Below are 11,692 nucleotides of genomic sequence, written 5' to 3' on the forward strand. Positions count from 1 at the left end.
GCTCTGTTTGTGAAGTTATGATAGTATAGGTTTGCTTTGGATCGGTAGAATGCGGATGCAGGCGGTTGTACTGACAGTATTCACAAAGAGCGACATCTGCTGACCACACTCTATTTGTGACATATCTGACACACACACACTTGCTGTAAATCAAACAACACAAGTAGCTGGAACTCAGGAAAACCACATTTGAACTAAGTCCAAAAAAACATGGTCAGTGAGCTCTGAATAACGAGTTTAGGCCAATAAATAAATCCTTATATCCAATGAACAGGGAGCCCATGAGTCCCAGAACAATTTGTTTTGTAGGTTTACATAGATAATGCAGTTATATCTGTAAAACCCTGTAAAATGAGACGACACTGGTTTCATGTCCTGCAGAGCTGACAGACCTGGCTGCTCTCCGTGGTGCTGAAAACTCACAGGGCCTATAAATTAGGAGTGAAGAGCTGATGTCAGTCAGACTCACAAACTGTGTGAGATGATACTAACTCACTGTGACAGTAACTGCTCATATGAGACACTTGTTTTTAAACAACACAACCTGTTTGCACATTATTGGGAAAAATGTGAAACACACGTGGAATGTGCAATAATTACTCACACACATTCCATACAGTTAAAGTCGTTACTCCATTTGCAATAACCGTCACACTGCTCCTTTGAATGTACTGTATATAGTTTTAGTTTTTCTATTATAGTGGACTTTTGTTTTTAATCATAAGCTCTTTCTACCTTGCTTTTATTTTTTATTATTTAACTATTGCACTGCTGAGCTGATCGGTTCCTTCTTGTCCAGCACCTTTCATTGTACTGTTTTACCCTGTGTTTACTTGCGTATGACAAATAAAACTTGAACCTTGAATAGACGCACAGAGGTTTTGTGCATGGGTGTGACATGCATCCCCTGAGAGAAATCAAACATGCTGCGAGGGAGACGTTCATTGTAAGATTAATCCTTTAGAAATACTTATTTAGACGCTGACCTCCATTATTGCCTAAAATGCTCCCGTCTTTTTTCTTACCACCAGGAGGCGAAGTTGCACTACCCCAATCGCACCAACAGGAGGCGCGCGTCGAACGACTGACTGAGTGCGCGTTGACATCAGAGGTGAAACGTGCGTCGTTGAACTTGTGCGTGTGTCCGTGCCACGACTCGCCGTCTCCTGTCCATCTTGTGGAGGAAGCACCAGCGGTCCTCGGTGCTGTCTGAGGCCTGATCGTCTGCGTACTCTGCCCCGTCTCTTCTCCAGCGGCTCCCCGGTGAGGCTTTGCGGCGCCGCGGCTGCACACTGAGCGGCCTGGATCGGTAGGTCATGAGGAACCGACGCTTTTCTTTTTGACATGTCATTGGGGTTGTTACTGTCCTGCAGCCGCTTAATTGTCTTATAACGTGCAGCCCTGTGCTTGTCATCGCCTTCGCAGAGTTAACAGAGCCATTGCATTGCAGTTTATAGGAGCGTGCATGCGTCTGGTGTGGAAATAAAAAAACGGCGCACAGCTGTATTTGGAGCAGAGACATTCCTATCTGTGTTTAGGTGCAGAGTAAAATATTGTGAGGTGATCCTAGAAAAAAAAAATAAAAAATTGAGCCTGATATTTGTGCGTTGGACGTGGCCTCAGCATCTGATCAGAACTTACTTCTGTGATTCGTATTCATGATTAGAAATTGAAGAGAAAAACAGAAGAAATACTGATGATAGTTTTGCTAGAGTGACAGGTTGTGGATTGTGAAACATGCACAGAGAAGTAAAGCAGACCGAAATAAGAACATGTAGTCCTGTAGGTGGGACTTGGGATAAGAATTTGGTATCAAATGACGAATTTGGATTTGTTTTTTTACGCGTAGATGTGAAATTTAATTTTACAGGTTACATAGAAATTCAGTGTCCAACACCAACATTTCAAAATAATATTTTTCTTATTATTTTCAAGAGATTACTTACCTCTTTTGCAGACTCGCGTTTATCATATCGCCTGCACCAAGGAGAGCAGAAGAGAAAGAGCGGCAGGTGAGCTACAGCTTTAACTTTGGAAATGAAAACAAAGCAACGTAAGTAATCAAAGAGACATGTTGACTCAGAAAACCTCAACGAGGGGACGATGTAACTACAAAGAAGGTTCGAGACTAAGACGCCATGAAGCGCAAGCATGCCTGAGACGTCTCTGCATCGAAAGCCCGTGTGGTCGTCACGCTGCAGAATAATTTAACATTTTTAAATCATTTAGATAAAAAAAAAATGTCATGCTTATTTGAATGTTGGTCCTGTGTCATTATGATCACTAATTATTTCCTCCAGCAGGCAAACTGTTACTGGATTTTGCAGCACTGGAAGTGATGATTGCTGTGGAGCTGATCAGGAGGCCCCACAACCTTTGAGGGAATATCAGGTATATGTATGGGCTTTATACAAGCTAATAAATCTAGACATATATATCAATAAATTAAAAACAACAATAATTAAAAAAGAAGTTTTAGGCCTTCATGCTCACCTCGCTTCATTTTTAACTCAGAGTAGTTTCACGTTTTGGTCCAATCCCTATTTTGGACAATTTATTTTTTTAAATAAATGGATGTTATTTATTTCTAAGAATGTTTATTACAGCAATAGTCGTTAGTTTTTCAGTAATAAATGAATTAATTTTACCTCTATAACATGCCATTATTATTATTATTATTATTTATTTATCTATTATTGTTTTGGCCTAATAATATACAGCATGATGTTGAAATAATGAATTTATCCCTGAACTTTCTTAATATCATAGTCTATACTCGTCCAGTGGATATTATTTATTAATAATATATTAATGTCATATCAATGAATAGTGGAAAGATATATTTATAAAAGCTTAATCAGTATTATTTATTTCTATGCAACTACAAAGCAACATAAAGAAACATTTTAAATGTGTGTTTTAATATTTAGCTTTGATAATTATTAGCTATAAATAAGTATACTATAATAAGAAGCCTCTCTAGAGGAAATGTATATATTTTAAAACTTTTTAAAGGTTTACATTTCTGGGATTTACTACCAGTGTTATATGCTGAACTCCAGTAAGGCCTTTAAACAGCCTGTTGACAAGTAACTTAGTCTTTTATTTATTTTGAATAATGTTGCCAACAAGATAGATCTCTTTTCCCTAAATTGCCAAAAAAATTAATAATTTTCGTGTTACAATGATACACAATGAAATGAAATATCACAGATCAATTTACACAACTGGCCCATATCACAATCGACTTGATTCAAGCTGTATAAAATGTTAAGGACCACCGTTTACATGTTTAAGATGAATATTTGTGAAGTGCATAACGAATATTGACTGAAAGACTTGTGAATGACTTATTAACTTTAAATGCTCTTATAAACAAACATTGAGATCGTCTTTAAGATATTTCGACCGAAAAAGGTAAGAAAGCGTGTGACTAGTCTTTTTGGTGCAGCCCGAAACGGAGCGCTTTTTCACAATGCTGGTAAAATATATATATATATATATATATATATTGAAATTTCTCTGATACATTTTAAAATCAATAATGGTCTAAAATTATAACTCTTGTTGTCTGGATTAAATTTAATTATACAGATAAAATGCATTTTTACATGCTTGTATAAAATACTGAAAAAATACTTTATTTATAATTTTCTTATTATCGAGGAAGAAATACCAACGTTTGACGACCTGACCTAGCCTACAGGGATCCACAGCAAAATAAAATAATAAAAAATATATCTATATATATATATAGAGATATATTGATATATTTATTTATTTATTTTCCCCATTCTTCAATTACTCTTGAACTATCGCTATGAACAAAGCAGCTCTGGCCTGCCTTGTCTGGATGTGACTGACTGACAGGCAGACAAACAGGCAGGCAGACAAACAGGCAGGCAGACAGACAGACAGCTGGCTTGGGAAGAGCCAGGCCTCCGCAGTCTGCTGGGCACCGTGCTCGCTCAGGTCTGGATACCTGATGGCACATTTTAAATAGACAGGAGACAGAGGTGAGGAGGACTGCAGTCATGTAGGCGGCCTACATTTTACAGTGATCCTAAAAATCACAACTCGACCTGACAGTCGCTCCAAGGCCAAAGATTAAAAATAAAGCGATTGCCTCACGTAAGGCATGAGAGCCAACGTCGGGGCCGAGGTGGTGTTACATTATTTGGCGGAAGCAGACGTAAAGAGCGCGGATGGAGTGATTTAGGTCATGTTCAGAACAAGTATAAAGATCCGCCCTGAGAGATCCGATCATAACAGCTCCGATTCCTTAAGAAAGCTCTGATACAGCTCTCACTGCTGAAGCGACTTCAAGATGACCACACTGAGTAATGAAACTTAAATGATATTATTGGTCTAAATCCAATGAGTGGTCAGTGACACTACTGATCCTAACACGATTAGCAGTCACTGTCCCACATGCAAGACGATACTTCTCCTCACTGCCATGCCAGGTAAGCACATTTGATTTTAAGATTTAAAAGAAAGAACGATCGGATTTGATATTTAATAAATATGAATATGTGACAAAATGACACACTTTTAAATATAATGGTGTGTCATTTCACTTTTTACACGACCATAAAGCTAAACTGAAGGTTATGGTGTACTGGTCTTGTTTTGTAAACTTTGTATAATAAAGTGATCCTCTAATGGACACATGTATTAGTCCTTTTGGCCTTATCAGTCTATTAACACAATTTTGTTGATTGTATTTATATAATATAATTAAATGTTCTTTTATAATATATTTTAGTTTGATTGGCTAAATGTGTGATAGTTAAAAAATACGTGGGGCCATTTCTGACCTGCAAAATCAATGGCGTTACAATTAAAATAATTTAGCTCATTTTACCACAGCTTTTTTTTACACCGTTTGTTAAACTGTCAACACGTTAAGTGATCTGAGCACATGACATGTTAATCATGGACGAATTACACATTTTATCGTTTTAAACTAAAACACAAGTTAAGCCACAGCGTCTGTTCAGGAAGTAAAACACACCATAGTTTCCAGAGGCTGTGTCCAGTGAATCTGCACCAAGCCTGGGTGCAGATCTCTTCAGAACCATGCTTTCATTTCAATCAAACCACATGAAGTGGTTTTTGAAGCGTGTCGAGTAAATCCTGTGAAGACGCTTCGTCTCTCTGCATTGACTCGTTTCCCTCGCGTTTTTCATACCTCTCCGTGCAGATCTCGCGAGAGACGCGGTGCTCGCAGTGGCTGTGCCGTGGCTTTGCAGCAGACAGAGGGAGAAGGCAGGCAGGCAGCATCATGGCGGACAGAGACAGTGGAAGTGAGCAGGGAGGAGCAGCCACGGGCCCAGGCTTCGGCTCCATGCACCTGGCGACCGGAGGGGCGGGCTCGGCTTCCGGCCTCCAGCACGAGACCCAGGAGCTGGCGTCGAAGCGGGTTGACATCCAGAACAAGCGCTTCTATCTGGACGTGAAGCAGAACGCGAAGGGCCGCTTCTTGAAGATAGCAGAAGTCGGGGCCGGTGGAAACAAGAGCCGCCTCACTCTCTCCATGTCCGTGGCGGTCGAGTTCCGTGACTACTTGGGGGACTTCATCGAACACTATGCGCAGCTGGGTCCCAGCAACCCGGGCTTGGTCCAAGACGAGCCCCGACGAGCGCTGAAGAGCGAGTTCTTGGTGCGGGAGAATCGGAAATACTACATGGATCTGAAAGAGAACCAGAGGGGACGGTTCCTGAGGATTCGGCAGACCGTTAACCGGGGGCCCGGTTTGGGATCCACGCAAGGCCAGACCATCGCTCTCCCTGCCCAGGGACTTATTGAGTTTCGTGACGCTTTGGCTAAACTTATTGACGATTACGGTGTAGAGGACGAACCTGCGGAGTTGCCCGAAGGGTCGTCATTGACTGTGGACAACAAGCGGTTCTTCTTCGACGTCGGATCCAATAAGTATGGTGTGTTCATGAGGGTAAGCGAGGTGAAGCCCACGTACCGCAACTCGATCACGGTGCCCTACAAAGTGTGGTCCAAATTTGGGAATACTTTCAGTAAATATGCCGAGGAGATGAAGAAGATCCAGGAGAAACAGCGGGAGAAAAGGGCATGCGAGCTGCAGCAACAAGAGGAGATGCAGGCGGACGATGGAGACGAGGATTGATATAGAGAACAAAAAGAAAAGATGCAAGAGTAATGAAAATAACATGAGAAATATAATTAAGAACTCTACTGTATAAAGAAAGAAATCTAAAGATTTAACTGTAATGGTTTAACTCCAAGGGAGCATCACCCACAATATAAGAAACCTCCACAACCTGACAGTTATGACATGTTGTCACTCATCGCTGGATGTTACCCCACTTATCCACCATTAATACAGTTAACAGGCTGCTAAACAAAGTAATAACATTATATTTGAACATTGTTTCCTACTTGACAAACAATATTGAACTGAGTGTTTATTTCCCTTATTAACAGAAAACTTTTGTACCGTTAAAGTTATTGTAAAAAAAAAAGTGTTTGCAATGTTCAAATGGAATTATTGCAGAGTTCCAATGAAAAAAGTTTCCTTTTCATGTGGGCTAATGACTTCAGCACAAATCAGACGTTTTAATTTTTGAACCAAATTTCAAAAAGACTTTGTAAAAGCTTGTCACATGCCATCCTATTTACCTTTACCTGTGAGTAGAGATGTGTTTACACATTAAAACATACGAGGGCTAGGCCTGCTTCGGAAACTGGTTAGATGTCACGCAGTATAAAAAGGAATATAGGCATTTTCATGAAATGAAATAAGTGCTCTATTTGTTGTGCAATATGCATTGCATAAAAATGTTGAAATATATTGAACTGGACAATGGATACAGATATGATGACATTTGCCAGAGGCATTCAAAGAAATATTAATACTGTAATTTTTGTTTCAGTTGAAATTGTTGCCATGCAGATGGGTATATTATAGACTACCTTTGTGTCTCGTTGTTAATGCAATGTGTTCATTTTAAAGGTACTAAATGTGTATTTGATAGAGGAAGTGCAGTGACAACATGTAGCAAATGGCCTGAGTTGCAGATGATAAGACAAACACACCCCATTCATTCTGTGTTGATTGGTTTCGTGGTCTGGATAAAAAAGGCTAAATTTCAGCAGCGTGTCATTGGTTAGTACGTCCGAAACAAACATTTTGTGAAGTTGTTCAGTCATAAAAGTCTATATGGTGCCAAGGAGTGCTGTTGCTGCATGTTAATCTGCACTAAATAGATTTCGTTGGTCACCCAAAATATTGGCTCAAGGACCCTTCTAATTGTATCTTTATCTGCCTATATTGTACGAATCTTGAGTCCGAGTGCTGGGTGATTCCCTCCAAAGGCTTGGTGTAGTTGTAGTGGAAGTTTTTTGAGGAGTGATCTTGCAAACTGTAATTACAATATCACCATCACACTATGAGGAGGGACATTGAGAAGAACACCTGGATAAGCCAATGCCGACCTGTTGAATACGTCCAGTTGTGTGACAGTGGATGTGCCCATCCCTACAAATTTAAAATTTGATGGTGTGAAGCTCAGTGGGTCCGCTCTGGATACATGCTCATAGCTCTACTTTAGATTTGTAAGCCCAAATATCTACCTGGGGGTGATGAGATTCTGTTTTGGTCTAATTGTAAATATTTGGGCTGCCACACGGAAAACAACTGGTTCTAAACCAGTTCAGTCGCATCTCATAGATGTGTGATAGCAGTTTTATAAACTCCAGAGAAACTGGCAACAATCAGATTAAGTCAGATTTACCTCAGCATTGAAAAAAATTACTGCTCCTGTGTTTAGATTGACTGGAAACCAGCAAACTAGACTGTCCTTGACCACCTATTTTTGGAGCTTCTGGTATAGACTAAAAGATACCTGATTGGGAGCATCCTCTTCAGCATATAAACAACCTGGTGCCTTACACACTCTGCATGCTTACACGCTGGCCTGGTGCTTTGGATCGCAGTTTGGCTTCTTCCGTTTGTCATCGGTTCTTCTTTCTTCCATTTTTTTGTGTCTCAGCCCCCTTGTGTGCTTGCGCACACGCCGTGGTGCTAAAAGGGTTTGTTACAAACCCTTGTAAAAAAAAACAAGCAGAATTCTTAACTTTTTCTGCTACCTTCCTTCTTTCCTAATGTCATTGCCATCCCCGTTTCCCAGCCATCCAGGCATCGGCCTACATGTAAACATGGAAGCGGGTGGTCACCTAGATGCAAGATGATGCAGAAGAGTTGGCTCTTTACTAGCCAAGCACGTTAGCAGGGAGAGCAGGGGCTGATGGGAAACATCGGTCGTGGGTTAAAATGTTATTAATTGATATTGGTGGGCCCCCCCTCTTGAAATGCTTGTTCTATGGCTTGGGTAGTTATGTGTAAGTTGTAAGTTGCTGGGGAGTAGCAAGCATGTTTTGTTTTTGTTTTTAATGTAGTTTTACCTTTCAGCATTATTCCACATTATTTGTAATTTTGGAATGTTTTCGCCCACAAAAAAATATCAATTTTTTCTGTGCAACATTTCATCACTGTGTGCAATATCGTATGTGCCAATGGTGGCAATATATGTATATCAATTAAATATATGATTACTATTTGAAAGCATGTGGCTGAATTCCATGTTTATTTCTCATGAAGGAGTTGTATGCCTTTATTTGCACTCAAAGCTCCATCCTGGAGGACAATATAGTAAACCTAGGTCTTAGCAGCCTGTGGGGTTGAGCAGTTTACATCAGTTCTTCAACTTGAAATAGAGCAATGTCACTGCAAGTATGCCTCTCCCTCAGAAAAGCGTGAGCTTGGCTTATTGTTGAAAGTAGACTATAAACACAATGAAGTTTTTGTGGAAAAGGAAAACTTAAGAAATCTCCATTTTAGCTTTAAGCTAAGATATGGTGCTTCAGTCCAATCCTCATTAAGGTGTATGGTGAACTGTCGTCAGTGGTTGTTGTGTGTAGCACTTTGCTTCTCCCAGGTTGATGAAATGCCTGACCAATACTTGTTTAAAAATGATCTCAACAAAGAATGTTATTCTCTCCTATGTTGCCTCTTTTTAAAAGAGGGTATTTGATTTTTGATGCATCAAATATAATTTATGTACATTTGACAAATTTTAAAATAAATTTAATTTACCCATAAGGGAAAAATCTACATTCAAAATGTATGTGTTTTTCATGCTTCATTTCTTGTTGGAAAAGAAAACAACTTCCCAAAATGTCTATAATTCATGGATGAAAAGTCTGTTTAATGTTGTATAAAATGTCTGACTCTACATTTGCAATGATGCTAATAACAAAAGCTTAATTTTACAGCCTTTTAAAATGCAAACATTGCAATGACAAGTACCTGATGATTCATGTCTTAGAGATTTTTACATCAGTACTGTATGTGTAATACCAGGCTGTAAAATAAAGCATTACTTTGGTCTCTAATCGTCCTGACTACGCAGTTTGTGATCATCTGTATGTAATGATTGCTCTTCTGGGAGCTTAAGTAAGGAGAGTTTATTGATCATGACCCAACATGACCTGTATGTCTTGTAATTTTTTAGGATATTTCCATTTTTTTATTTCTACAGAAGGTTGTAGTCACAGTTTAGATTTTGTTTCGTTTAATACTAAAACTACATGATGTAAAGTATTGAAATGATTGTAAATTTTGAAAATAGGCCTTATCATTCACCAGAGCACCAGCAGCTGCTGTTCCCAGGGTGATCTACACAGTGGATGCTCAATTACTTTAAACTGGCCTTTACCTTCCTCCTATACCCGAGGAAATCACATTAGAGAAAAGTCATTCACTCTACAGAGGTCGGAGTTCAGCGTCTGGATGTTCTCAAAGGTTATTTCTGCAGAAAATGTGTATGTTCAGGTTTTGTTGTGTGGTAGATCTCATGTCTCTCCGTCGTGTTCCTGTGTCGACCAGGATGGAGGGTTTAAATAATAGAGAGGGTTGCCCTGATGCCAACCTGGAGAAGCCACATAGAGGACTGGTTTCGACCATCGTTGGAAGTACAATGCATCATGGCTATTAATCATATTCAGTCAAACCTCTACATGTGTTAACTTTTGATGTAAAGCTATAGAGATCCATTTATTTTTTATCTTAATAGTTTAGTCATTAGCACAATAGCAACAACTGCTTGGAGGAATGCTGCTGGGGAAGATTAATCTAACAGGTTTGGTCTGATCTTCTTCGCTGAGAGAAAACCACTTCATCAAATTAATTTCTTAATTGCTGCTGCAACATGGTCATCATCCCCCAAGCACTCCCTGACAGAAATGAATATCACGGGCAGCTTGTTGCTATGTACCACATCCGGACACTTTTGTGAGCGAGCGCCTTTGTGCATGTTTATCTGCTGCGTGCTGCTGCTGCTGAGCCGTGCACAGCCATGAGGTGGCACGATATGTTAAGAAATGCCGCCTTTGCTTTAACCTTGCCTCCATTTGTGTTCTACTTTGCAGTTTAGTGCTGTGTCCTGAAGCAGTTAAGCACAGGCTTTAGGTGGTGACGTAATGCAAAGCAGGCCTCTCTGGTGTTTGGCCACTAGAGTGTGCTCTTTACCTAAAAATGACTGACACGGGGCAAGAGAGAAAAGCAAAGGAGTCTCAGGGGAGAAACCTCCTTTGTCCTCAATGTAGGAGAGTCAACGACAAACAAGGTAAATTAAACAGGCACTTTAATCAATACCACAGTGCACATCGTTTAACAGAGCCTCTAGTGAGAACCACTACATACCATTGAGGCCACAATTCATATTTCACAGTTTGAACTTTTGCTTTTAAGATGTAAATAAACAGTCCAGTAACATTTGCATCATCTGAACATTTCATTGTCACAGGGAAAGTCATTGAGACGTCATTCAAATTTCAGTCATCGTTGAAATGGCGAAGAAACAACGTGTGTGAAGGGACAAATTTCGCTACAGTTTTTCATACTATAATTCAGTAATAATTATTTGAATGCACACAGTACTATTCAAGAGTTTTCTACACTTCAGATGTTTGGATCAATATCCTGCAGCACCAGCAGGGTGGTTATTGACTGGTCTCAGATTCATTCTGTAGCCTAACACAATGACCCACTTTATTTTTTTGCATGGTTCTACAGTGGTGGTGCGATGTAAGTAATTGTCTTATGTATCTTGACTGAACTAGGTTGATTTGATATCAACAAATATCTGTACTTTCTACTCCACTATGTTTTTATAATGCATTGCCTTGTATGTTCACATTGTATTAATATATATTTTTAAGTATTTAATAAAGAGAAGGGAATTGGTCCACTGATCCAATCAGAGTGGGAAGGGGACAGTTGACCCCGCCTCCTACAGCAGCAGCCTCACTGGTTAGGAAACACATGATATGGATTTGGAAGAGGCCACTGCTGAGACTCATGTGACATAAAACAATTGAAGTGTTTTCATCATCTGCAGCATTCTTTAGTCAGTAGGCTACTGTTCTTGTATTAAACACAATAAAAAGGTGGTAGACTGCTGCATTAGAGAATAAGCTATAAGCTCAGCAAGTACTTTTACTACTTTGTGTTTATTTAAAGGTACAGTGTGTAGAATTTTGTGATATCTAGTGTTGACATTTCATGCTGCAGCTGAACACCCCTCCCCTCACCCTCTCCTTCCAAACATGAAAAAGAACCTGTGCTAGCCTTTAATTGTCAAAAAACTCAAAA

At 39.7% G+C, this 11,692-nt stretch overlaps 2 protein-coding genes across 3 annotated transcripts in view; one reads left to right on the forward strand and one right to left on the reverse strand.

Annotated features, from left to right (window-relative positions):
* nrg2a (neuregulin 2a) overlaps positions 1-5,150 on the reverse strand; it is a 76,862-nt gene extending 71,712 nt beyond the window's left edge. The window contains exons 1-2 of the mRNA XM_020085937.2: positions 5,018-5,150; positions 1,947-1,977 (exon numbers count right to left, since the gene is read on the reverse strand). The gene's annotated coding sequence lies outside the window, so the exon portion shown is untranslated. The remainder of the gene's footprint in view (positions 1-1,946; positions 1,978-5,017) is intronic.
* On the forward strand, positions 1,149-9,432 carry puraa (purine-rich element binding protein Aa). Of its 2 annotated transcripts, none has more exons than XM_020085939.2 (4): positions 1,149-1,309; positions 1,958-2,012; positions 2,301-2,391; positions 5,207-9,432. In XM_020085939.2, the coding sequence occupies exon 4, from the start codon at positions 5,288-5,290 to the stop codon at positions 6,143-6,145; it is 858 nt and encodes a 285-aa protein (XP_019941498.1). In that variant the 5' UTR covers positions 1,149-1,309; positions 1,958-2,012; positions 2,301-2,391; positions 5,207-5,287; the 3' UTR covers positions 6,146-9,432. The 2 variants fall into 2 exon arrangements, with proteins under 2 accessions (XP_019941498.1, XP_019941500.1); XM_020085941.2 differs by having other exon boundaries at positions 2,304-2,391.
* The last annotated feature ends 2,260 nt before the right edge of the window (positions 9,433-11,692 follow it).

This window comes from Paralichthys olivaceus, chromosome 15, assembly GCF_024713975.1.
Source record: "Paralichthys olivaceus isolate ysfri-2021 chromosome 15, ASM2471397v2, whole genome shotgun sequence".
Taxonomy (NCBI): domain Eukaryota; kingdom Metazoa; phylum Chordata; class Actinopteri; order Pleuronectiformes; family Paralichthyidae; genus Paralichthys; species Paralichthys olivaceus.

Coding starts and splice junctions, on each gene's coding strand:
- puraa (XM_020085939.2), top strand. CDS start 5,288: ATGGCGGACAGAGACAGTGGAAGTGAGCAGGGAGGAGCAGCCACGGGC.